The sequence below is a fragment of the Lygodium microphyllum genome, chromosome 30, assembly GCF_053477565.2.
Source record: "Lygodium microphyllum isolate KBCC chromosome 30, Lygodium_microphyllum_v1.1.10, whole genome shotgun sequence".
Classification (NCBI taxonomy): Eukaryota; Viridiplantae; Streptophyta; class Polypodiopsida; order Schizaeales; family Lygodiaceae; genus Lygodium; species Lygodium microphyllum.
Window position 1 is genome coordinate 79,355,652 of NC_141164.1, and position 25,889 is coordinate 79,381,540.

At 39.2% G+C, this 25,889-nt stretch overlaps 1 protein-coding gene across 3 annotated transcripts in view; it reads left to right on the forward strand.

The window, feature by feature from the left end:
• The first annotated feature begins 8,478 nt into the window (after positions 1-8,478).
• The window catches only part of LOC148010023 (deSI-like protein At4g17486), a 40,486-nt gene continuing 23,075 nt past the window's right edge, over positions 8,479-25,889 (forward strand). The window contains exons 1-3 of one of the 3 annotated variants that reach the window (XM_087672597.1): positions 8,479-8,900; positions 9,183-9,263; positions 10,731-10,992. In XM_087672597.1, the coding sequence (XP_087528723.1) occupies positions 8,766-8,900; positions 9,183-9,263; positions 10,731-10,992 (478 nt within the window). In that variant the 5' untranslated portion in view covers positions 8,479-8,765. Of the gene's footprint in view, positions 8,901-9,182; positions 9,264-9,674; positions 9,693-10,730; positions 10,993-25,889 lie in introns of all 3 variants that reach the window. The other 2 variants (XM_087672598.1, XM_087672599.1) reach the window with 2 other exon arrangements.

Below are 25,889 nucleotides of genomic sequence, written 5' to 3' on the forward strand. Positions count from 1 at the left end.
TGTAGCTTTCTTGCTTGCACAATGGGGGAATAGACACAAAGGTGGAGGCTGGAAACAGTTTTCCTCTTCTTAGTTTGTGTAAGCCAAAAAGAACTCTAGTACAAAGAAATAGAAGAACCCTATATATGGGTCTCAAACCAAACTCAACTAACTAAGGTGGCATACTAACTGAGCCACGAACTAGAGTAGATAAGGATAGCTATCATCTAGCTATTATTCATGGGCGGTGTACCAACCGCATCTGCAGCTAACAAGTCGGTGACATAAATGCACAACGGTCACCCTGGCATATCACGAGTGGAGCTCGATATCTCAACAGATGCATCCACATTTTTTCTATTTATATCCTCTATGACTAAAGCACCCTCAACATCCTAGAGTTTCAAACCATCTTTAGAAGTATTGGCAAATATGGCCGTACAAAAAGTATTCCATGACTCAAGAAGTGTAGCTAGCAAGAACAAGGGAGGTAGGTTATCTTTGAACTTAATGCCCTACAAAGTCAACTAGTTGAAAATCGAATGAAACGCATTCAAGTGAATGGACATAGAAGTTCCTTTCTTCACGCAAAGGTCCATACACTATTTCAACCAATACATTTATGATGCATGACTTTGCTTGTCACAAAGATTGCATATTTTTTCCCCATAACTATTAGGCATTATCATTAAGTATCACAATATTAAAATAAACCTATTTAGATAATAATAATATAAGGGTGACTTTACATAGATCATCTAACTCATCTCAATCATCCTAATCTATTTCTTTGGGTTTTACACTCTTGGTTTGCAATTGCTTAATCTAATGCTTTTGCACCAATACTTGTCGTATTTGCATCTTTCAATAGCCAAAAAATTGTGCCATCAGGTTTGTTACTATTGAAGATAGTACTATCATTTGAAGAACTAGCCATGATAACAATATATCACTACAAAAACCAAGAGAATCAATCCTAATACTCAACAAAAACAAGGACAAAGTAGGAGGGAATACTAAAGTATAGAACTTTCCGCCAACTGCAAGCAATAGATTGCCAAAGTAAAATGTCTACTCTCCAAGACAATGCTGAAAAACTTTAATTATATCATTGTTGTAATAAATGTAGTAGTATGACCAAGACCAATATGGGCAAATAATTAGAAAATACCATGCTCCCACTACCAAGAATATTTGAGTAACAATTGAAAGAGGCTAGTATGAAGGTTATAGATCCATCTCCTTCTAATTCATAATTTGCAATAGTTGTGTAGGATATAGAATGCGGGATTTGGTACAAAATATAGTATGACTCTTTTCTATATGATTATGGTGGATTTAGATATGTGGTGCTTTTATAGTGGTGCCACTAAGCACATTACTTCACCACATGTTCACTTCTCTTGAGTCTATCCTTAAGGGCAGTACGGTCATGTGCAAAAATAACTCCTCTTATTATCTTAAAGGAGTGGGTAAAATTGTGTTGATTACTATTAATTGTTGTATTTTACACTTTCAAATGCTTTGTATGTGCTAGAGATAGAAAATAATTTGCTATCATTTTTGCACTTGTGAAGATTGGTGCGATTGCCAAACTTGTGGATAGCAGATGTATTGTTCAAAATAATTTCTCGTGTGGTGATATGATTGTTGTATCAAGTTCACTATGTTATGGGTTGTAGATGCTCAATAATTATGGGAAATATGTGGAGGACATGGCATCTAAAGTTGCAAAATTCAAGAGTTATTTATAAATGTAAAAATTTGGCATTCACATTTTGGTCGTTTGACTTTTTCTAATTTACTATGCTCGTAGAAATGTAACATAGTATCTTTTATTGCCTACTCTTGAGGCATCTATAAAGCATATTCATGAGGATTACATATATGATAAATTGAAACCTGCTTCCTTTCTAAAAGATGGTTCAATGAGAGTTTTCCACAAACCATAACTTGTACACAATGATGTTTGTGATCTAGTGTAGTCACTATCTTTTGGAATTTACCTACATTTCATGACTTTCATTGATGATTACTCAAGGCATTCATGGGTTTATCCTTTGACTACTAAGTGTAAAGTCTTCTTGTGTTTCAAACAGTTTGTATGTTTCACTAACGATTTATCAAGCTCTAAAGTGGGCACTCTTCATTCTAATCAAGGGGAATATATGCTTAAAGAGTTTAATGCATTTCTTGCAAAAACAATGCTGTATATACCTCAACAAAATGATATAACTAGGGAACGAATAGGTCTATCATGGAAATGGCATGATGCATGGTCAAAAGTCAAGCTTTGCCACATGGTTTAGAGTGCATGTGCACATCTTATGTACTAAGAAGTTGTCCCACCAAAGCATTGTAATTTGTCTCTCCATGTGATACTTGGCATAACAAAAAGCAATCTATTCTCACTTGTGTGTTCCTGGTAGCACAATTTCTACATGAATACTTGTGTAACATTGCAAAAAAATTGGAAGAAAAGGCTATGGAATCTATCTTTGTAGTTATATTATCAAAAGTAAATATTACATATTATATCATGTGCAAAGTAAGTGCATTTTAGTTAATCGCAATATCATCTTTGTGGAAGATACTATGCAACCATTACTCTCATGTACCAAGGAGACACATATATGATCATAGGACATATATGACACTGTATTTTCTCGTTTCAATTGTGGGTAGTCCAATGTAGCAACAAATGAGGCAGTTTATAGTCTATGTGTGTTTTCAGTCAATCCATAGATCAAACTATTTCTAATGTAGATGTGAATGATGAACTTGCTGAATAGAGAACAAAGATTGAGGAGTCTTAAGACTATGCCAAAATGGTTGATGTGAACATTATGTAACTTTCGAGATCTTTTCAAAAAGCTTTGCCTTGTAGGAAAATATTGGAAGTTTTTTGTAAATTTGGGATTACTCACTTTTGTGGATTGATGATAGTCCATTGGGCCCATCACTTCCCTATACATGAGTACCATCTCTTGTTCACTACATCATCCTTAGGGGGGGATTTGTTACTATATTTTGGATAGTGATGTTTGAGAACACACAAGGACCATTGGGCCTCCCTTACTAGGAGGTGGTTTTCTCATGGCTCTCTATATATGTTCATTCACTCTAAGGTAAACTTAGTATTGTAAATCTTTCACATTGATACTTATCATGACACTTTATGTTGTGTGCTCTCAAGCTTGTTCTTCTCCAAATTGTGTGTGTGCATTCTTGTAATCCTAAATTTGACATCACGGTCCTTCCCAACTCAAGGACAAGTGTCAAAGTGGGTTGTAGTGTCACCTACTTGGATTCTATGTAAGCGAGGCATGAATAAGTGAAGCACTTGTTTCAAGAGTTGCTAGAAATCAAGCAGCTTTGGAACAAAGTAAGGAGATGGGTGAGACAATCAATGTTGAATGAGAAAATATGACTCATATCCTTTCTAGGGAGGATATTGAGCTTGACAAAGAGAAAGGACATGCAATTGCAGATTGTCGTGTCTAAAATCCCTTTTTAAGACCAATTGTACATACAAAACGATATCTTCTAATGGTGATATTCATCGGTTGAATAAGGAAAGGGTGTATTTTATTCATGATAAGTTCATAGACAATGGATTTTTAAATAAGGTTAAAACTCTAAGTCCTCATTTCATGAACCTTAGGGGATGCATTTGAGTCTTGTACGATTGTAGTCCTATGCGCCTTTAGAGGTGCAAGTCTTTTGTCAAAGTTTTAGATAACAAGGATCAATAAAAGCTCTATCTTACAAATGATTTACAAAGTTCTATATTTTAAAACAATTCATTGCATTACTTAAATAAACTTTGTAATTGGCTTATCTATAGGACATTTGTCTTGCAAAGACAATATGATAATTGCTTTAGTTTGTATTTGTCTTACATGTAGGACCTTTGTCTTGCAAAATCTATGTACTAATGGCAACTTTATAAACATCCTATTATGTAGCCAAAGGGAGATTTTGAAGAAGTTGAGAATGAAAGTTAATTAAAAGATTGCAATCACATGGGAGGATTGAATGCACATGTTGTTCACATTATAATTTGAAGGGGCATACCAAGGCAAAGTTGCTTGCCTAATTATATAATCCAAAATGTAACCATATATGTGCATGAGTGTATGTATATAAACTTCTCAAATACTATCACGTGTGCATGTGAGTGAAGAGAGTCTTTATGAATATAATATGAAATTATACCACATTATGTGTATGTTAACTTCTTTAACTTATAAGACACCATTATGTATGCATGTGCATCAAGAAAATATTTATGAATCTAACACAATGGCTCTAAATGTGCATTTATGAATTCCAATTTAAGAGAGTGTATGTGTACTTGTATATGTGCATGTTATTTCTTCCATACTAAGTGCATGTATATTTGTTGTAAAGCCTTTCACTTAAGGAGTATACATATGTGAGAGAAAAGGTGGAGAAAGAGATGTGGACTAGTTCATGTTGGGAGATGGAAGTCCTTCTCAACATAAAGATGTAAGAATATACACACATGCAAATGGAGAGTGCAAGTTTCTCCTTTTGTGTGACATAAGCAGTAAAGGCAAGTAAATGTTGCAATTACGTGTGATATTTGCAAGTTTTGTGTAGCAAATGAAGACACAAGGCATACTTTCACATATCAAATGTACTAGATTATACTAGCTTGCATGATCTATATGTAAGCATAATGACATAATATTTGTCAGCCCTAAAAGTGAGAAGAGTATGTGCACATACTACATATGAGATGTGTGGCATTATAACTTGACAAGAGTATAGGAATAGATATAAGTGTTTTGCACTTGACATATGAGAGGTGAAACTAATTCATTATCTCAAAATAATCTAAAACAAGAGGAAACTTAATGTTGTGTGTGTGTGCCCACACACACACACACACACAGAGAGAGAGAGAGAGAGAGAGAGAGAGAGAGAGAGAGAGAGAGAGAGAGAGAGAGAGAGAGAGAGAGAGAGAGAGAGAGAGAGAGAGAGAGAGAGAGAGAGAGAGAGAGAGAGAGAGAGAGAGAGAGAGAGAGAGAGAGAGAGTCTTCTCTTGCAAAGACTTCTTTATGTGTCTTGAGAATCAAAAGTGTTTACACTTGTGGTTGTGCTTTTCAACCAATCTAGTTGTGCCTTACTAGTTGGACAAAGGTACTCTTGAGGGCCTCCTATCGCATCACTTAGATAACATCTATAAATACTATAAAGATTATGAAACTTTGGGTAGAACCTAAATTACAAAGGGCTAAGCTAGGTTACACTAGTGTGCTTTATACCGTGTGCATCAATAAACATTGTGATTAATAATGGGTAGGGCCTATATACTCCTCATTGCATAAAGGATAATGTGTGTGCAAGACATTTGAGTTTTATTATGAGGCCATGTAATTACTGGAAAAGGATTCTCTTTATTGAAGGTTTCTTTACGAACTCTTAATTAAGCAAACACGATATTGATGTTGAAAACCACCGTGTTAATGAAGTGAACATGGTATTGACATTGAAAACCATAGTGTGTCATTGTAAAGTTGCTAAATGCTTATGTCATCATAAATTAAAACCAAAATGCATTTGTTCCATGTCCACTATCTTCAAAGGTTATCTTCAAAGGTTTATTGAAAGGGTTTACTACACCTAGTCAACTTTAAGCTTTTCCATGAAGTGTTACTTGTCTTTGTATACAGACATGTACAATAATTGATACTATAAGCAAAGTGTAGACATATACTTGTTGCTTACCATTACAGTTGCTTATGATTTTGTGTCACCTTTGTGTTTATTTGTAGTGGCCCTAAAGTTAACTTTTCCTTTGTTGCACTTCTCTTGCAAAGGAAATTGTTTCTTTTTATAGTGGCCCCAATGTTAACTTTCCCTCCATTGCCCTTCTCTTTTAAACAAAAAAGCTTTCTTTAAGACCATTGAATATTGTGCTAAATTTTCTCAAGGATTGTTTTGTATCACAATTAGGGAGGGAAGAATCATAGTGATTATTGTTTATCTAAAAAGAAACACAAAACCTAGAAGCTATGATCTATTCATACTATTTCTAAAAAGCTGTAGAGAGTTACATGCTAAGAAGAGGTGACGGTTTTAATTACGAAATCAATTAAGAAAGATTGAATTTGAAGTAATAAATTTATGCCCACACAATGGGTTCCAACCACATCCAAATTTTAATAAAAATTTAATATCATCATGGTTCTTTTCTCAAGCCAATTACATTGAATAAATAAACTTTTTGTGATTGGAAATCAACAATGCTGGAATGACAAAGATTGTGGAAAATTTCATTGATTGCATGTGAGCATTTCAAATCTCTAAGTGCATGAGATTTCAATGTAGAATGCATGATGGAAATTATGAACCATCTAACAACTCAAAGTAACATGATTGATGTTGTGAATGGGATCATTATCCAACATCTTAATCATGATGTAACAACTCAAACCAACATGATTGAAGTTGTGAATGGGATCATTATCCAACATCTTAATCATGATGTAACAACTCAAACCAACATCCAAAGCATGAAGCTCAACCAAATGACTAAACCCATGTTGCTAGCTTAATCTAGAAGTTGAACCAAATGGATGTATGTAGAGAACCAAGTTTGCTTCTAATGCTAGTGTATCTATTGCAAAGAAAGAAATATGACACAATTTCCAACTTACTATCTTAACAAAGAGATATCATACACACAACTTTTCAAGATAAAGGAGCATGTACTACTAGGATATGAAAAGTTGTGGCTTGATTTTTGTAGATGTGGCATGTGCTTAAGAAGAATGGTGGATTTCAACCCATGATAGGAAAGCCAATACCTAAGATACATCATGCTAGTTGTCAAAACATGGCTTGTTGTGTGTTTGATCATTGGCTTTAGCACAATGAGACTAATCTAGGGTAGGTTCTAAAGAGTGAAGTGGTAGTGTCGAGGAAGCTCCTTCTTCATGGCACTACTTTGAAAGTAGTTCATGCATTTTCTTTCTTGAAGGCCCTCAACATGATACTTTCTAAGGCACCAAATCGTTTCAAAGCATTTATTGTAACCTCTTGTTGTAGTTGCCACGAGTGTCAATGCTTTTCTTTTTTGGGGGTCATTTAGAGGATTAGTGGAGCACGTGTTCATGGTAGTGGACTTGGAAAGTTTCCCTTGATGGAGAAGATTGAGCCACAAAGAGTAAGGTGTGTCATTACTAGCCACTTTATCCATCAATGACACCCCCAAACTCGGTCTGTGCAAACTATGTGAAATAGAAAATACAAAATAGAATTTGGAGGGAATTTTACATTAAATGTAGATCTTTTTGTGAACATGACAAGTGGCACAAACACCACTCTTTCTTTATGGGCGAAGCCACTATTGATGAATTCATATTTGTAGAAGAATCGAAGGATTATCCAAAAGTTATTGTCAAAAACCTGTAAGGTAAACATACTCTTTCCTTTAAAAACTGAGTAAAACAACAATAAAAAGAAATTACATTGATGTAAAGTGGGATAGGTCTAGTGTGAATTAATAATTTAAAAGTTATGTTCTTATTACTCTTTTTCACTAATACAACTCTGTGCCTCTTTCTCGGAAAAGGGAAACACAATTGAATAACGATTTTTGTTAGCAAAGGCCATTTACTTTTTCATTACTTTTTCTTTTGCTAATAGAATTTGTTGCATGTTTCACAAGTTGCTCTCTTTTTTGTTAATATAATTTGTTGCATCTTTCACAAAAAGTACTCTTTTAAATTATATTTTTTTGTTAATACAATCCATTGTCGCTTTCACAAAAAAGAATACGAAAAAGGTTGTTTTCGATCGTAAAATAATTTATGTTTTGTCACTCTTTTTTTGTTAATACACTTGATTGCCTCTTTCAGAATGTACTCTTTTGTTAATACAATTTACTCAGGCAGAAGGGCTGATAGAGTGTCACAAAAAAGGAGGAGCTTAAATCTTGAGATCAAGAGCATTAGTAGGGGTCTCAAATGTCTTTAGTGAGGTATGGAGGAAGTGTTATACTGACAAAAAAAATTGGTATCGTGTGATTCAACAGAGAAAAACAGAACACTCATAGAAGTAAAATTTTTTGTCGAGGGTCCAATGAAGTGAATATGTTTCTCTACTTTTGAACCCCCAATTGAGCGTGTGACATGTTGATGAAACCAGAGCATATGACACATTGATGAAACCAACAAACCAACCCCCTCAGGAACACTTGGCTGGTGTTACTCTTGTAGCGTGTCATGATTTTTAAAAAATCACAAGCGTTACTTTATTGGTCCCTTTACACTAAACTCTTTCACAAGAAAGTCACAAAAAGAAAAAGGCAAAACCGATAAAAAGCAGTGGGTATGATCAATGGAGCAACTATCATGACGGCATGACACACTCGTCTAGGACAGTAGCTTTGCTGGCAGACTTGGGTGGTTCAAAGGAGTCAATTATGAGCATCTAAAAAAAGAATTAGTACTTCGGATTAGTACTTCCAACGAATGATTTTGTGTGTGCACCAGATCTGCGTCCGGTGAGGCAACCGGAGCACAGCCGACGCTAATATTGTCTGGACTCTGTGCCCCTCTCGTCCTCTTTCTCTCTCTCTCTCTCTCTCCCCCCGCCCCGCCCCACCCCCCGCGTCCGTCGTTTTCTTCTTCTTCTCTCTCCCGCGTCCGTCGTCGTCTCCTCCTTCCTCCTTTTCGTCTTCTTCTTCTCCTTCTTCTTCTTCGCCTTCGTCGTTTCTGCTTCTGCTTCTGTCAACGCGCCCGCTGCCTGCTATGACGGAGGTCCTCCTCCACGTCTACGACGTAGCCAACAGTGACTCCGTCAAGACTAACAACGCCATCATCCAACTCAACAAGGTCTTCAAGGATGGCGTCGGCCTTGGTGGAATCTTTCATAGCGCCGTTGAGGTTTGTCATCTTCTTCCCTTTTATCTGCCTTTCTCACACATCTTTGAACCTTAGCGTACATGTTTTGCCCCCAAACGGCTCCCGCCACGCTCTTTCTTAGAGTGAGATTCAGGCATCTTACATATATGTAGTATTTGGTCTTGTATGAAGGTAGTAGAGATCACAGCTCCTTAGTTTGAGGAATAATTATACTTGGAACATCTCGAATTGTAGTTCTTGCAACGGTACTTAGTAGGTTTTAGACCAGCTGAATGACTTGGGGGACTCAATTGGCACCTGCAGAGATTGGAGGGACCTTTCCAGCCATATTCAATACGATTGCATTTATTTCTGACAAAGCTAGTTCATCTGTGCCAAATTCTGGTACATCCTCTTTAATATCTGTGCCAAATTCTCGTACATCCTCTTTAATAACCCGAAACGTTTGTGCGTTGCTATCTTACTGTAAACTTCACGCATTTTACATCCTGTGTGGTTGGTACGAAGTAGGGAACTTGAAAAATCCAACTTTGCTTCATATAACTTTAGATAACTAAAAATATTCTAACCATCAAATATCTTCATCTAGTTCTCTACAACGTACATTGATTTGATCATTCCGACTTCATATTGCAAATAAGATTGTTATTGAATTTGTTGATGTAGTCATTATTGATGTTGTAATTACTGATGCTATAGTTATTGTTGATGTTGTTGTTGTTGTTGATGTATGTACATATTGAAAGCTTGTAAAAAGCATTTTTACATTGTCAAAAATGTCTCCCAATCTTGTAGGTATCGCAGATCTTGAAGGTACTAGTGAATCTTCCATCTTATTGCAGTAAGGATGTGGCTTTTTACATCAAGTTCACCAAATGTCAAGGGGGTCTCAAAGATGGAAGTCACTTCCTGTGAGGAATAATTGTAGTTGAAATATCTGCAAATTGAATATCCAGAAGTGGTGGTTACCACCAAGTAGAACATTCTCTGTCCATATTGAATCTCTGAGCGGATTTTGCAATTATTTTAGCAACTGTCTCCTGGAGTCGCCCTGCTTTAGTTATGAACTACAAGCTGAATTACTCTGGTGGTTGGGGGACTGATTCGCACCTGCAAAGATTTGGACCTATACAGGAACAACTATAGGCACCTATAAAAGGACTGGCTTTTTAAACCGACTCCTATCGTGGCAGCATGTCTAGGGTCATATCATCTTTTGACCGAATTGCTAATGTGGTCATCTCCTGATTTAAAGAGTCAGAAATAGGAACTGCATTACAAGGCCAAGTGGTGCCGATTAGAGTGGATGCTGTATATGCAACATTGCTATCTCATATTAACTTAGCCTTCTAGATGCTTGAAGAAGAGGCGATATCTAGACGCTCAAAGAAGAGTGGAGATTGTTTCAGTGTATCATTTTACTTTCATTCCTGCTGCTCCTACAAATTGAGCTGTGGATAAAGAGTGATTTAAGTCAATATGCTAAGATGGCACAACACATAATACATTATATATAAGCCAGACTCCTAGTGACGGAGGTTGGCTAACCTTATAGCTCGTGTTAAATAGCTTGTCATTTTGTTTTCACTTTCTTTACATCTTGATTTTATCTTGGAATCAGTGTTCAGTTATGTAAAATGAATGTGCTGCCATAATATGAAAATTGAGAAAAGACTTGTGTGCAGAAGTATGAAAAGTTCAACTTTGCCATGTTGAATGGATGTGGTCAGTCTTATGAGCAAAGCCACTTCCAAAAGAAGAACTTGCAAAGATGCTGGAAATGCTGTTTTCTGTGCTAAGAAAAATTTGATAATTATTTTACTCCTTAAAATTGAGTTGATGGGACTGCAGGTATATGGCAATGAAGAGTGGTCATTTGGTTTTTGTGAGCATGGAAGCGGCGTTTTTAGTTGTCCATCAAAGCAAAACCCTATGTACTTGTACAGAGAGAGCTTATCATTGGGCTCCACACAGTTATCACCTTCCAAAGTGAATGAAGTACTACGAGAACTCCAAAGAAAGTGGCGGGGCAATTCCTATGATTTGCTATCTAGAAATTGCAATCATTTCTGTAATGAATTTTGCGAAAGGCTTGGAGTTCAAAAACTTCCTGGTATGTATAATACCACGGTCCACAGTAATAGATATATGCACATTAAGAATTCAATTAGTTTATGTAGTGGTGTAAATGTCTTGAACATTTTTTCTTGGTAAGGATTGGAGAAGTTCATAAATCTCCAGTGGCGCAAGTTTGGGATTAGTTTTCTTTTTATGATTTGTGTTTTAGCATTTTCCCATAAAGAAGGAATGTCGCCCAATCAGACAAGTACTTGGTCTCATTCCCTATCACAACATGTATTATAGAGATGGTGCTTTATAGAAAATGTGCTATCCGAAGGGTCTTTATCCACTTTCGATGCTCATGGCAATACAAATTCATCAAGTTGCTCTCCCAATTACATCTTCAAAAGACTTTTCTTAAGGACCAAATAGGATCAAAATAAAGATTCTTTAGACGTTTCTTGTTTGGACTTGAAGAGGCTACTTGAAAGCTACCTGCATGCTGTCCTTTTCTGCTAGCTTAATTAAGCCTTGTCAAACTAGAGCAAGTCCTACCTTTGTGCTTAAGTTGAGCCTTGTTTTGTTTCAGTTCATGTTTAAATGCAGTCGTCCATTGCTAAATGTGTACCCAAATCTTAATCAAAGTCATCACTTGTAAAGATTCCATTATTGATTCTCATTATAGGCAGCAATCTAAAATGCTGTTAAGAATTTGAAATGGTGCTCTTCTTGTGGAACTGTGCATAGTCTTAGTGTAGGCGAGAAACATACATTCTGAAACCGGCCTTTGGAAATAATCTTAAGGGCAGTGATCATAAAATAACTTCCACACATGAAATAAATCAGCAAATAAACAAAAGACTTACTAAATAGGAGAGCTAAAACACTCTAGCTTCTCACACAATACTCCTTTCGATATTTCTTTACATTACTAAACTATTACAAACATTGTACTTAGGGTCTTATCAATGAAACAAAGATACAAATTTTCTCTTACCTTCTCCAACCCATTCTCAAGAGATACTAGCCATTTCTCAGCCATTTTTGAGCACAACTAAGCCAAATTTGGTGGATAGCAGAGCGATCTTTGCTGTAAACTCTAAATTTTTACAAAAATTAAGGTTTAGCAGCCACCTTGGGACTTGTGCCAATAGGAGAAGGCATCGTACACTGAAATCAGCACTTGAATTTTGTGGAATTGACAGGGATTTCAGATGCCAGGCCATCCATTGTGAATTGGGGCAACATTTGGTGAGTTGGTGGTTTCTTTTGTGTAATTGTTGGGTGAAAATAAAGGGGCAATTGGCCCAAATCGCATGCTGATTGTATGTATAGCAAGGGGCTTTTGGATCTATTAGCAATTAGAGTAAAAGAAAATGCCGAAGGGGGCGTCAGTTTTGGGGCCAATTGGATGTCTATTGTCCAAGATTATTAAGGTAAATTGTGCATTTTAATTTATGTTTATTTGCTGATTGTTGGAATTAAATGCAGAAATAGGGAATTACCACCCTCTCAAAGAAGGAAGGCTTGTTTCATCCTAACCAGACTAGATGACAATGGAACCATGAAACGAGCATTCCTCCTCAGAAAAGGTGGTAAATAATCTGACTAAGTATTAATTCTAACAAGCATAAAATTCACATAGACTGAAAATGTACACTTTACTATCCTTTTCGAGGAGGAATATTGGTTTCATGGTTCTCGGCAATGGAACCATGAAATCGAGAACCATGAAACCAATATATCTCCTCGGAAAGTGTGGTAAAGTGTACATTTTCAGTCTGTGAATTTTATGCTTGCTATAATTAGTACTTAATCAGATTATATACCACCCTTTCCTATTCCATTGGCAAGAACCATGAAACCAACATTCTACCTCGGAAAGGGTGGTAAAGTGTGCATTTTCAATCTATGTGAATTTTATTCTTGCTATAATTGGTACTTAATCAAATTATTTATCACCCTTTTCGAGGAGGAATGCTGGTTTCAATTGTGGTACCAAAGTATATGCCAAATAACCAAAGGAATATGTGACATCATTGGCTTTTGGCCATTCTAAGCCTTGTAAGGCTTACATTCAACCAATGCCTTAGTGGGGTTGTGATTCATGAAGGGTTGACTAGCATGTTCGACTAGTATTGCATCTCTACTAATAAAAATCTTACTTGTAGAGGGTTCGTATAAGTGATGTCCTTTCTTTTTGCATTGTAACCAATGGAAATGCGTTTAATAGTTTTGTCTTGCAACTTATATTTTCGTAGTTGTGGTACCAAAGCATATGCCAAGAAACCAACGATACAAATGTGTGCCACCACTTGCTTTCAACTATTCAAAGCCTCATAAGGCATACATTCAATCAATGCTTTAGTGGGGTTGTTGCTAAGCATTTATACTACACACATTATAGTATCAAGCCAAAACTTGGGGGACAGCTTATTTTTAGTAATAGAGAACGGCCATCCCAGTGTCCCAACACCCCGGTCCAAAACGCAAGAACGCTATCCCGAATGGATGTGTTGAAATGGGTGGGGGACATCCCCCATTCCGTCCCCAATAGTTGTCGCCCCGTCCTGGCCGTCTCCTATCCTATCCCTTTGTCACGTGCCCTATTAGGGGATGGTTCTTTTTTTTTTTTTTTTGGTTTGGAGTGGGTGTCTTTTAGGGGCCGTTTTTTGGTGGATTTTTTTGTGGTACTTCTTCCAAGGAATTATCCTTTTGTAACATGTACACATATAAAATCAACATATTTTGTATGAAGTTGAAGCATCATACCTAATATGCACTATTTGCATAGCCTCTAGCTCATGAATGATCGTGTCAATCATAACTATGTCTTGCAAATCGTGCACATTGTTGGGAATAAAGGCCTCATGCCTTTTAAATGTGCTTGGGTGTGAACACAGTGCACATCCTTAGCACTTGTACTTACACATATATATCTATCTAAAAACCTAAAGGGACACACTCGTCATTGTACCTGAAAATGTGTTCACTCTCTACTCTGCTCTCTCTCACTGCGTGTAACAACTGTCTGCCTCAATCTCTGTGCCTAATTGGTCCCTACAAATTGGTATCAGAGCGCATAGTGCACGCTCCCCGAGGTCAAAGGTAGCTCACGTACAGCAGTTGAGGCAGCTCACGTACATCAGTTGAGTGTGTGTCCGTCACCAGACAGGAGAGAGGAAACGGTCGCAGGTGACCAGCAACATGGGCAGGACCAGGTGATTGGCCCAACATAGACCAGAGGGCAGCAACGGGTGCGACGGGCAGCAGTCGTAGACAACTGGACTTCGTGTTGAGCGCTACAGCCTGGTGACAGCGACCAGACCAAGTCTGAGGACACGCTGTAGGCGACATCAGATGAAACGGGCTGTAGGCGATAGTTTTCAGGTACGTGATAGGTCAGCGACTGATGCTGGGGACAGCTTCCGACTTGTAGGCGATAACTCCCGTGGCATCAGGCGGCAATTTCTGCAAGGTGACAGGTCACAATGGCAGGCGGCTGGTCAATGGGAGCAGATTCGTCATTTTCCTTTGCAAAATTTTTTAAATTTTTTCAAAGGTTCCCTGCAAACAAGCCCTTTGCTCATTGATGGGTGTTTGTGTGTGTAAGCACTGTCAGGATTTTGGGCAGATTTAGGCCCAGAAATTTGGGGCTTTTCCCGAATTTGGGGATCTTAACGCAGAATTGGACAATTTGACTCAGAAATTGCAAAGTTGGTGCACATTTGCCTAGGAATTTTGGGGCTTTTCACATTTTAGTGAAATTCTTTCAATTTCATTGAAATTAGTGCACGCAAGACTTGGAAAATTTGGGGATTTGTCCAGATTTGATGCGAGCAAGATGCAACAGTGATATCTGTCTCGGAAATTGCAGGAATTTGTGACATTTTGTCCCCGAGATTTGGGGCTTTTCATGTACATGCGCAAATTGGGCTGAAATTTATCCAATTTCTTGACATTGATGCACATTGAACCCCGTGCAATTTAGGGCTTTTGCAGTTTGGGCAAAATTTGTACAGCATTTGGTCATTTTATGTACATGCAGGTTGAATTCCACGCAATTTGGACATCAACACTTGGTAAAATTTGGGGGTTTTGCGAATTGCTCTATTTTGGCAAAATTGGACTGTTCTATGCATGACAAAGAAAATGCATATGTGTGGTTGATGCTTTGAGCACAAAATTTTGGGGCTTTTGACCATTCGTGTCAAATTTCATGCCTGTGGATACATGTACAACAGAAATTGCAGCTGAAATTTTGGGATTTCTCATGTAATGTGATGCATATGCCCTTGGAACAGCTGTAATCAGTTGGATAATGCTGTGGCACATGGTTTGGTGCTTCTGAAAATTTAATTACAGATCTGAAATCTGTGCTTCTACGAGGTCATTTATTGCTGATTGGTACTTGTTTGTACCTTGGTCACTTGGGTGATAGTTGGGCTTGCATTTGGTGGTTTTTTGGTTACATTTGGGCTGAAAATCATGGCTGGCAGCAATGACAGCAGTAATCTGATGCACATAAAGAAGCTTGAAGGCGCACACAATTTTGCAGTTTGGCAAAAGCAGTGCTACAATATCCTGTTACAAAAGAAGCAGGCAAAGCCAATCAAAACCAAAGGGGCAAAGCCCGGGACATGGATCAGGATGATTGGGATGAGTTAAGTGAGCTTGCACGCTCAACCATAGAGCTATCGATTTCTGATGCCTTGCTCTTCAACATTGAAGGTTTGGATTCTGCATATGTTATATAGGCTAGACTGGAAGAACTGTATACACAAAAGAGTGCTGCAAGCGAAGTGTATTGGCTGAAAAAGCTTATGGATTTGCGTATGAAAGAGGGTACAGCAATGTCTACTCACTTGAGTGAGTTTAACTCAATTTTCAGCCAGCTGGTTGCCTTGAAGTTCATGATTGATGAGGAATTTAAGGCTACTTTCTTGCTTTGTACTCTACTAGAGAGTTGGGATACATTCAGGACTGCTATGAGCAATTCTAATGTAATCCTTTTGTATGCTGATGTAGAGAGTGCTCTACTTATGGAAGAGATGAATTGGTAGAACAATGCATCCAGTAAGTCTTCCAGTGCTTTGCATACTAGGGGCAGATCACAGCAAAAGGGCAAATATGATGGCAAGGGACGTAGTAAATCACATGGCAAAGATGTTGAATGCCATCATTGTGGCAAGAAGGGTCACTTTAAACGTGATTGCTACAAATGGAAGAAAGAGAAAGGAAAAGGCAAGAAGACAGATGATAGCAAGGAAGAGAAGAAGGACAGTCAACCTAAACAGAGTAGTGAAAAAATTGAAGAGGTGAATGTAGTCACTCATGACAGTGACAGTGGGAGTGATGTACTCTTTGTCTCTTTACACTTTGGTGCACATGCTTTACTTGCAGATACAGATGATGACATACATACCTGGTATTAAATCACTACGAGTATCTTCTGCCGACTTCCTTCTTCAAGCATGAGAGGACTATATCTTCGTTTTCCACCCAGCCATGCTTAGGAGAATTCAGGAACCGTGCGTATATAGCAAATTGCCAGCTGTCAATTTCTTAGGAGTTATACTAATTAATAACTTTCTTTTGAATTGCCTTATTCCTACTTTCATTCCTAAGCCCCCCGAACCCCGTATGGTTGTCCAAGGCTCTCGGACGGTCATCTCTTGTGCTGTTTTCCCATAAGTTACATTCATTAATGTAACACCTGGATTCTTGATTCAAGTGCTTCCTTTCATGTCACCCCTCATCGTGAGTGGTTTTTCGCCTATATAGGGGGGCGACATGGTGTTGTTCATCTTGGGGACAACTATGCATGTGAGTTTGCAGGTATTGGCAGTGTGCAGTTATAGTTTCAGTATGGCTCTGTCTTTACACTTTAGCATGTACGGCATGTACCTCAACTCAAGAAGAGCCTGATTAGCACAAGGTAGCTAGATGATGATGGTTTTCATACCACCTTTGGTGATGGAAAATAGAAGATTTGTAAGGGATCTAGGGTTATTGCCAGAGGTTGCAAGAGTGATACTTTGTATCCACTTCATGTATCTAGTGTGCGTGATGATGTTGTTGCCGTGACCGAGGAACCAAGCGTTTCTTTGTGGCATGGGCGGTTGGGACACATGAGTCAAACATGAATGAAAGTGCTTTTTCGTTTGGGTTATTTACCTTGTCTTCGTTATGCTGATTTCGAGCATTGTGATCATTGCATTTATGGCAAACATGCACAGACGTCTCACAAAAAGTCTATTTCTTTGAAATCTTCTCCTCTAGAGTTAGTACATTCGGATGTATGTCTAATGCTAGGATTATCTTTAGAGGGAAATAAATATTTTGTCACCTTTGTTGATGATGCTACACGAAAGGTATGGGTTTATCCCATTCGTAGCAAGGATGAAGTGCTTGATAAGTTTAAAAAATTCTTGGCATTGGCTGAAAATTAGACAGATAAGACACTTAAGTGTCTTTGCTTTGATAATGGTGGGGAATATGTGTCCAAGGCCTTTTAGGCATTTTGTTACAGCAAAGGGATAAAGAGGGAGCCCACTGCCCCTCATAATCCACCCCAAAATGGAGTTGCAGAGTGTATGAATCGGACCATACAGGATAAGGTCTGTACGATGTTGTCTCATGTTGCATTACCCCATGGTTTTTGGGCAGAGGTTGTTATGACAGCCGTTCACTTAATTAATCGGTCACCAAACAGGTCTTTTGGGGGGCGGGGGGGAGTTTCCCAAGAAGCGTGGTCGGGCAAGCCACCTTCATATGCTCATTTGAAAGTGTTTGGCTGCGAGGCTTTTGTGCACATTCGTAAAGAAAAACGCAGCAAACTTGAGACAAAGTCTTGCAAATGCATTTTCCTAGGATATGGTGACGAGGGTGAAATGGGGTATAGATTGTGGGATCCCGAGAAAAGAAAAGTAGTACGCAACAATGACGTTATCTTCCAGGAAGATCGCATGCACAAATAATCCGAAAAGACTGAGGAGGTCTGTAGGGTTGTATTCCGGGAAGAAATATCTTTTGGACAGCAAAATGTGCCCGCTGTACAGTAGCAAATACCTACTGTAAATGAACCTGTAAATGCAGGAAATGATGTTGGAAATGATCAGCCAGCTATTGCCCATGAAAATGAGCCATTACATGTGCAGGAACAGCCAGGACAACAAGCTGTTAATGTTGATTTGCAGGCTAAAATGCGAGGACAGCATGCTGAAAATGGAAATTTGCAAGAACAGCCAGCAAACAATGACCATTGGGTTAGGAGATATCGATTGAGAGAAATGTCACTTGGTATCTTGTGCCGAAGCCTCCTTATAAGAACATCATTGGAGGCAAATGGGTCTTCAAGACCAAGTCAAGTACTGTAGATGTTGCAGATGTGAGGTGTAATTGGGATTAGAGTAAATTTACGAGCTTGGGACTTGAGAAAATCATGGGATGTCAAAGGTAAAAGTTGCTATAAGTTATACCGCACAAGTACTTGGTGGTATATGGTGCCAGTTGTGTTGGCCTAGGTCATTCATTTGGCCATAAGTGTCAGTTATTGGTGATACTAGAAAAGTGGTATTTAATGGTACCTAATGCCAATTTGATGGTCAAAGATGGCACAGAGATACTCGGGAATGGAAGTTGCCCAGCCAATTTAATTATTGGCCAATCAGATTATTTTTCAGGACACTGAAATAATTATTAGATTAATTTTAGTATTTAAAGGCTGAAAATTAATATTTAATTATGGATAATGCCAGGAAAACCATTTGGGAAGGCTGCCACTTGTCAAAAATGCCCATGCAAGACTGAAAAACGTCTTTAGAGGCTGGAGAGAGGCATTTTTAGTGTATTCAGCCTGCAAGAGAGAGGGAGGAGATGTTGCTGGTCTAATTTGCAGCCATTGGAGGACCTTCTGAGGCAGCTAGGGGCAGGAGAAGACTAATCAACAGCAGGTGACAGCATCTACATGCCGTTGAGGCAGGGCAGCAAGAGTAAATGACTGATTTTCTTCTGTTCTTTGCATGTACAAGCTGTTGACATAGGGCAGGAGCAGTAAATGATAGATTTTCTTCAGTTCTTCGCGAAGAAAGTCTGAATTTTCTCTCTCCTTAGCATTCTCTCTCATCTCCTATCCTTTCTACAACCTTGCTCAGAAGATTACAACATTGAGATCACCAGAGGCTGAGAAATTTCAGATTTCTCTATTGTAAATCCTAATCCGCAGCAGAAATTAGGGTTTATAGCAGCCTCGAGAAGTGTGCCAGAAATTGGAAGTTCCAAGACTTGGATTCATCAAGGCTGAAGCTGTTTTTAGCCTATTCAAGTGGAGGGACCAGTCAATTGATTGCTTGAATGAAGGGGCAAATTAGATTGAAGACTTGCTGTCATTTTGGACAACAAGGGGAGTTGGAATACCGAAAGGGATTGGGAGAATCCCATAGTACATTATCTTCTTCTTCAATTAAGTTAAATAAATACCAAAAGGGGCTCTAGTTTTGGGGCCAACAGGGTGTCCAATGTCCAATATTATATGGTAGCATTTTAGTTTTGTGAATTTGTTAATTGCTATAAATAGTGCTTAATCAAGTTATTTACCACCCTATCTGAGGAGGAAGGTTGGTTACAGATGGAACATTGGACAAGCTCAAGGCCCGCCTTGTCACCAGAGGTTTTGCCTAGTGCCCATGCATTGATTTCCATGATACTTTTGTCTCTATAGTTTGGATGGCTAATATTCGCGTAGTCCTCACCTTGGCTAGCCATAGGAGATGGCCGGTCGATCAGTTGGATGTGAAGTTTGCCTTCTTGAATGGGTAGTTGAAGGAGGAGATCTCTGTTGAGTAGCCTCCAGGCTTCGATCCCTTTGATGGTGAGGTATAAAGGTTGACGAAAGCTCTCTATGGCCTTAAGCAGACTCCTCGTGCTTGGATCAGAAGATTGATTTGTTCCTCTAGGAGGAATTGGGGTATCAGTATTCCAAAGCCGACCCCTAAATCCATGTACACACCTCAGGTGGAGGTTGTGTGTTGTTTGTCCTTTATGTGGATGACTTGATGGTGATAGGTGACCATACTCAGATGGTTGAGTAGACGAAGGCATCACTTCATGAGAAGTTTGAGATGATGGATATGGAACTTCTTCATTTCTTTCTAGGTCATGAGTTATATCAGACTCCGAGGGGGATATTTATTTTCCAATAATGGTACGCACATGAGCTCTTGACTACATGTGAGATGGAGGGATGCAAGTCTCTTAGGACTCCGATGGATTTGAATTGGAAGGCTACAGCTTATTCGATTCTGCTTTGGGGCGGATGCTAGCCGGATTCATGAGTTGGTAGATGGTTGGCTCCTTGATCTGGCTTCTTAGTACTCGTGTTGACTTATGTTATATTGTAGGTGTGCTAGCTGGTTTCATGAGTGAACCCAAGATGGTTCATTGGCAGACTGCTCAGAGGATTTTGCGGTTTCTACAGGTGACTCTTGATCTTGGGATCTATTATCCTGCTAGTATAGGTGCTGCAGACTTGGTACTTACAAGATGGAGTGATTCAGATTGGGTCGGCGATGTGGATCATCGAAGGTCCACGATAGGTTATTGCTTTACTTTGGGTGTTGGTGCTATTTCATGGAGCAATAAGAAGCAACCCACGGTTGCCGTATCTTTGACTGAAGAGTATTGGGTGGCGTCTTCTACTACATGTGAGATAGTGTAGCTTCGCAGGCTCTTGGAGGAGCTTGGTTGCCTGCAGAGTGGTCCTACTGTTCTACAGTGTGACAATGAGTATTGCATTGCCTTAGCTAGGAATCCTGTGTAACATGCTTAGATGAAGCAAATTGAGATTCAATACCATTTCATTCGGGATAAGATTTTGGACGAGACCATTTTCGTGGTCTATTGCAAGATAGAGGACAATCTTGTAGACTTGTTTACCAAGGGGCTTTCCCAAGCTTTGCTTTGACAGCACTCCAAATCCCTTAGCCTTCTGCCATGTCCAAGATCTGAGAGGGGATGTTAGAGTTGGACATTCCGTGGACAGGCAGGAGCTACAAGAGGAGCATGTACAATAGGTACGGTAGGCGACGTGTGCAACAGGAGTGCCACGTGGCAATTGATGTGTTAGGCGATGGTAGTTTTCAGGTCAGATAGCTGGTTGGCTAGTTTGCTGACCAATCGGCTGCATTTAATGCAGCCGACCTGGTATTTTTTGGCATTTTTTGCTGTCTTATGTATTGACCCTAGGTTTTGCAGTTTTTCTCAGTTGTGCTCTTAGATTTTAGGCTGCAAACCATGGGGATTGTCTCAGGGCTGACGGAGATTGAGATCTTCAAGGTGGAGACATATGCAGACATTCTCTCTACACGCGTGCATATTTCTGCATCCTTATACAACATTCTTCACCGCAGATTTTCTACGTTTCATTGTCTCTTTCTACGCTCAGCCGAGAGGAGGTAAATCGCATCACCAGAATGGATATCATCCAGATAGACACCGCCAGGACATGGGTGACCCCCACGTCGGAACTAGGAACCAAGAAGGCTTTCTACCGAGAACACTTCCTGCATATCTCCCCGGACGGCTTCATCACCCGCCCAAGCTACATGGACACACACCTGTCTCACGGGTTCAGAAGTGCCATCGGACAGATCCGCACATCCTCACACCAACTGCGGGTCGAAACGGGCAGATACGGGGCCAACCCCCTCCCTCCAGAAGACCGAATCTGTCAGCTCTGCCACCTTGAGCCAGAGACAGAGGAACACTATATTTGTAGATACCCAGTGTACTACGAAATCCGGGGACGCTTCCACTGCCTATTCAGACGAAGGATTCGGACCACTCTCCAAGGTGATGGAATTCAAAGACCAGAGATGCCTGGGGCTCTTTCTACTGGAAATACGACGCCACAGAGACCACCTCCTACGAACCACGGAGCAAAGACAAGGAGCCACCAACCAACGCACACTCAACGACTTCTACCAAATACCAGCTATCCTCCCCACCACCGGGCCCCGACCAGCCCAACCGGCCTTCCGACCCCCGGGGGCCACCTTAGAAATAGCCACAGCGAGAGGTAAAGCCCGGCGCCAACGCCCCGCCGGCCCCCGTCCCCGCAGAAGACACTGGTCGAAGATACAAGGGATACTACGCCGCCATCGGAGGGCCCTGCCCCGCCGCTTTAGCCTCTCCATGCTAGACCGACCCATGCGGGACATCTTAGGATGAACACCCCAGGAGCAATTCCACACCGCACTGGGAGTACCTCTAGATTGTATGTAGTCCAGATATCATTTTGTACCTACTCAATTTAGTTCAACATAGCATAAATGTTAGCTTCACTGGGACTTTTGAAATCTCCGAGACATTTGTATGCAACATTTTGGTCTCATAGGCCAACTTGGCCTGTTGTAGACGTTAACATAACTTTCTTTCTTTCTTTCTTTCTCTCTCTCTCTCCACTCTTTTGTCTTGGTCATTCGCTTCCGCATTGTTTCACTCTGACACTTGGCATGCATATACTTAGGGACATATCATAGGGTCTCTATTTGTCACAGCAAGAGTATGTTACTAAGGTTTTGCAACGTTTCAATATGGAGAGGGAGGGGGAAGCCATTGGTGTACTGTTTCCTCCATATGTGAAACTTAGTGCAGATGATAGCTCTATATCTAATGATGGAAAGGTTGAGATGACCAAGATTCCTTATACTTGAGCTATTGGTAGCTTGATGTATGCTATGGTTGCTATACGTCCTGACATTGCATTTGTGGTGGGAGTGGTTAGCAGGTATATGGCATATCTTGACAAAAAGCATTGGGAAGCAGTGAAGGGTATCATGAGATACCTTAAGGACATAAAGGACTTGTGCATTTGCTTTGGGAAGCAAAAGTCATTTGTTGTTGGCTTCACGGATGCGGACTATGCTGGTCATCTTAACTGCAGGAAGTCTACTTCAGGATATGTGTTCATGTTCCTAGGGGGGAGCAGTCTCTTGGATATTGAGGCTGCAGAAGTGTACTGCATTGTTTACTATAGAGGCAGAGTATGTGGCTGCCATTGAGGCATGCAAGGAGGCTTTATGGATTTCACGTCTGCTGAGAGAGCTTGGCATTACAGAGGTTCCTATCCTCCACTGTGATAGTCGGAGTGCTATCATGCTAGCACGGAATCTTTATGCAAAGACAAAGCATGTAGAGGTGAAGTATCATTTTATCAAGGATCTACTTGACATCAAGAGCATTGGGCTTGTCAAGGTATATACCAATGATAACCTTGCAGACCTTCTCATGAAGGGTCTTCCAACAGAGCGGTTTGCTCATTGCGGCCAGATAATGGGGTTTGGATAGTATATGTGTATTTTAGCTTTGTACATACATAGACCTGCCTTTAGGTGGGAGGTTGTTGGGAATAAAGGGTCACCATGCCTTTTACGGTGTTCGGGTGTGCACGCACCCTTACACATGCACTATATATATTATCAAAAACCTAAAGTGGTACACTTTTGAGATTGTATCCACATCGAGTCTTATGCTCTCTCTCTCTCACTCTTTACTATGCACACTCTCTCACTGTGCCAACCACAGCATCGCATGTCTCGATCCTCGCGCACTCTGTTGACATAAGGTTTGGGCTTATCCTATTAAGCAAAAATTGTAAGCAAAAATTGGATGTTGGGGATCAAAAGCTGCCTATGCCTCGTTACCTACATTTACTTGTATACAGGTTTGCACACTTGTACCTTACAGGTAGTAGGTACCCATCATTGTTACTTCATTCTTCTAGTGACAAATAGAATAAGGGAAGTGTGGTCACACGTCATGACTGTTGGAGTTCCCTCACATTGGTCTCTCTCTTCTTGTTGGAACCTCTATAGCTCTTGCTCTCTTCTTGCTTCCGCTTGTGCTCCCACCTTTCGCTCACCTTTTAACAATCGGTGAACTAAAGTGTTTTTCTTGCTTCAGATACCCTTAATAAAACATGTTAAGACTTTAACAATATAAGCATAATCCTTTATGAACTTTCGAAAAAATCTAGTGAAATCTAAGAAAGATTTTACTAATCTTATGGTCCCTAAAATAGGCAAGTTAAGCACTTCTCGAACCTTTTTAGGATCAATCTAGATGCCATTAATTAAGATGACATGTCCAAGATATAATAACTTCGTGCAAAGAAATTCGCACTTGGATAAATTTTCAAACAATTGCTCTCGTCTTAAGAGACGTAAGACAATCCGCAAATGTTTAGCATATTTCTTCAATGACTTACTATAAATAAGAATGTTGTCAAGGAAAACGACTATCCACTTTTCGAGGTATGGATGAAATAAGACATTCATCATGTGTTGGAAAGTTGCATAACTATTGGTCAATCTAAAAGGTGGGATAAAAAATTGATAATATCCATACGGTGTTCGAAACACAAATTTTGGAATATCCTTTGAAGCTATCAGTATTTGATGGTAACTAGACCTAAAATTGATCTTGGTGAAATATTGTGCCCCACAAAGTTGATCTATAAGGTTATCCATCCTAGGTTATAGATACTTATTTCTTGATGAGACCTTTATAATTGACACTGAAGTGTATCGTGTCATCTTTCTTTTTAGTGAGAAGGATAGATGCATCCCATGGGGATTTACTGAGCTCAATAAAAATCTTAGCTAGATAATCATGGAGTTGCCTAACTATCTCGTTCTTCCCTTTTAGGTTAAACCTATAAGGTTCTTGAGAGATGGGATGACCATTGGGCAATGTCTCAATCCTATGGTCTAAGATACTACGAGATGGTGAAAGTCCATTAGGTAGCTTGGATGAAGAGACATCATATTTGTGTAAAATTGGATCAAACTATTCACTTACATTTGAATTCACATTAGTATCATTATTAAAAGAAATTAAATTATATTGTGAACTAAATGATCAAACTTTTTCAATGAAGCAAATATGAGTAGCAACATTTAGATTAGAAAAACATTTAATAAATTTGAATGTTGATAAACAGCCCTTGATTATATGATAATGACTGTCTGGTTTATAAGAGAGTATATGAGTTTTATAGTCAATGTATAAAGAGATTTTTTGAAAAAACCATGGCATGCTAAGAATGACATTGATATGGTCGAGACTCATAGGTCCGAAGTTTATAAGCTGATGATACTCTTGGATTGAAAGATAGAAACTCGATACCATTTAATCCTAGTGATCCACAGTAGGACCCTCCATATAAGGGACACGATTTGCTCAATTAGTGACTATTGCATAGAGTTTTAATTTCTGCACGAATCAAGAAGAAAAAAAATTGTAAGTAGAGCCATCATTGAATAAAATTGTAACTTCTTGGTAATTAATAAGCCCAATGATCTATAAAGATCATGGGGTCCAAGTACAATTTTATTAATGGAGCAACCATTGCCACTACTCACATTAACAAAACAAATACTTGGACCTTTAACAATGTTTATTGAAGTCTTGGAAGTAGACTTTACATTCTTATTTTGGGGACATTCTTGAAACTACAAAAGTGACCCGTTTGATGGTAGGCAAAGCAATAATCCTTTTGAGTGATCGTCGCTATGAGTGACTTTGCACTTACCATCTTGCTTCTTATGCAACTTTGAAGATGGCTAATGAGTTGTTACCAAGGTAGAAGATTTCTTTAACTTAAAGATGGAAAACCTATCATTGACTGGTTGCTCCATCCTCCTACTTGCAGCCAAAGTATTATCAATATTTTTTGCATATAGACCTCCATAAAATGCTAAAATAATCACGTCAATGACCACTAAAAAAAACTTAAATAACTCAGTAATGCCTACGCATTCCAAACTTACACATGAGCTGAATAGATTGTTGACACCCTCTTTCAGATCATGGGTAATTTGATACAATACAATGATATATTGATAATGACTCATCATAGTCCATACAACAAAGATCATCGGAATAGAA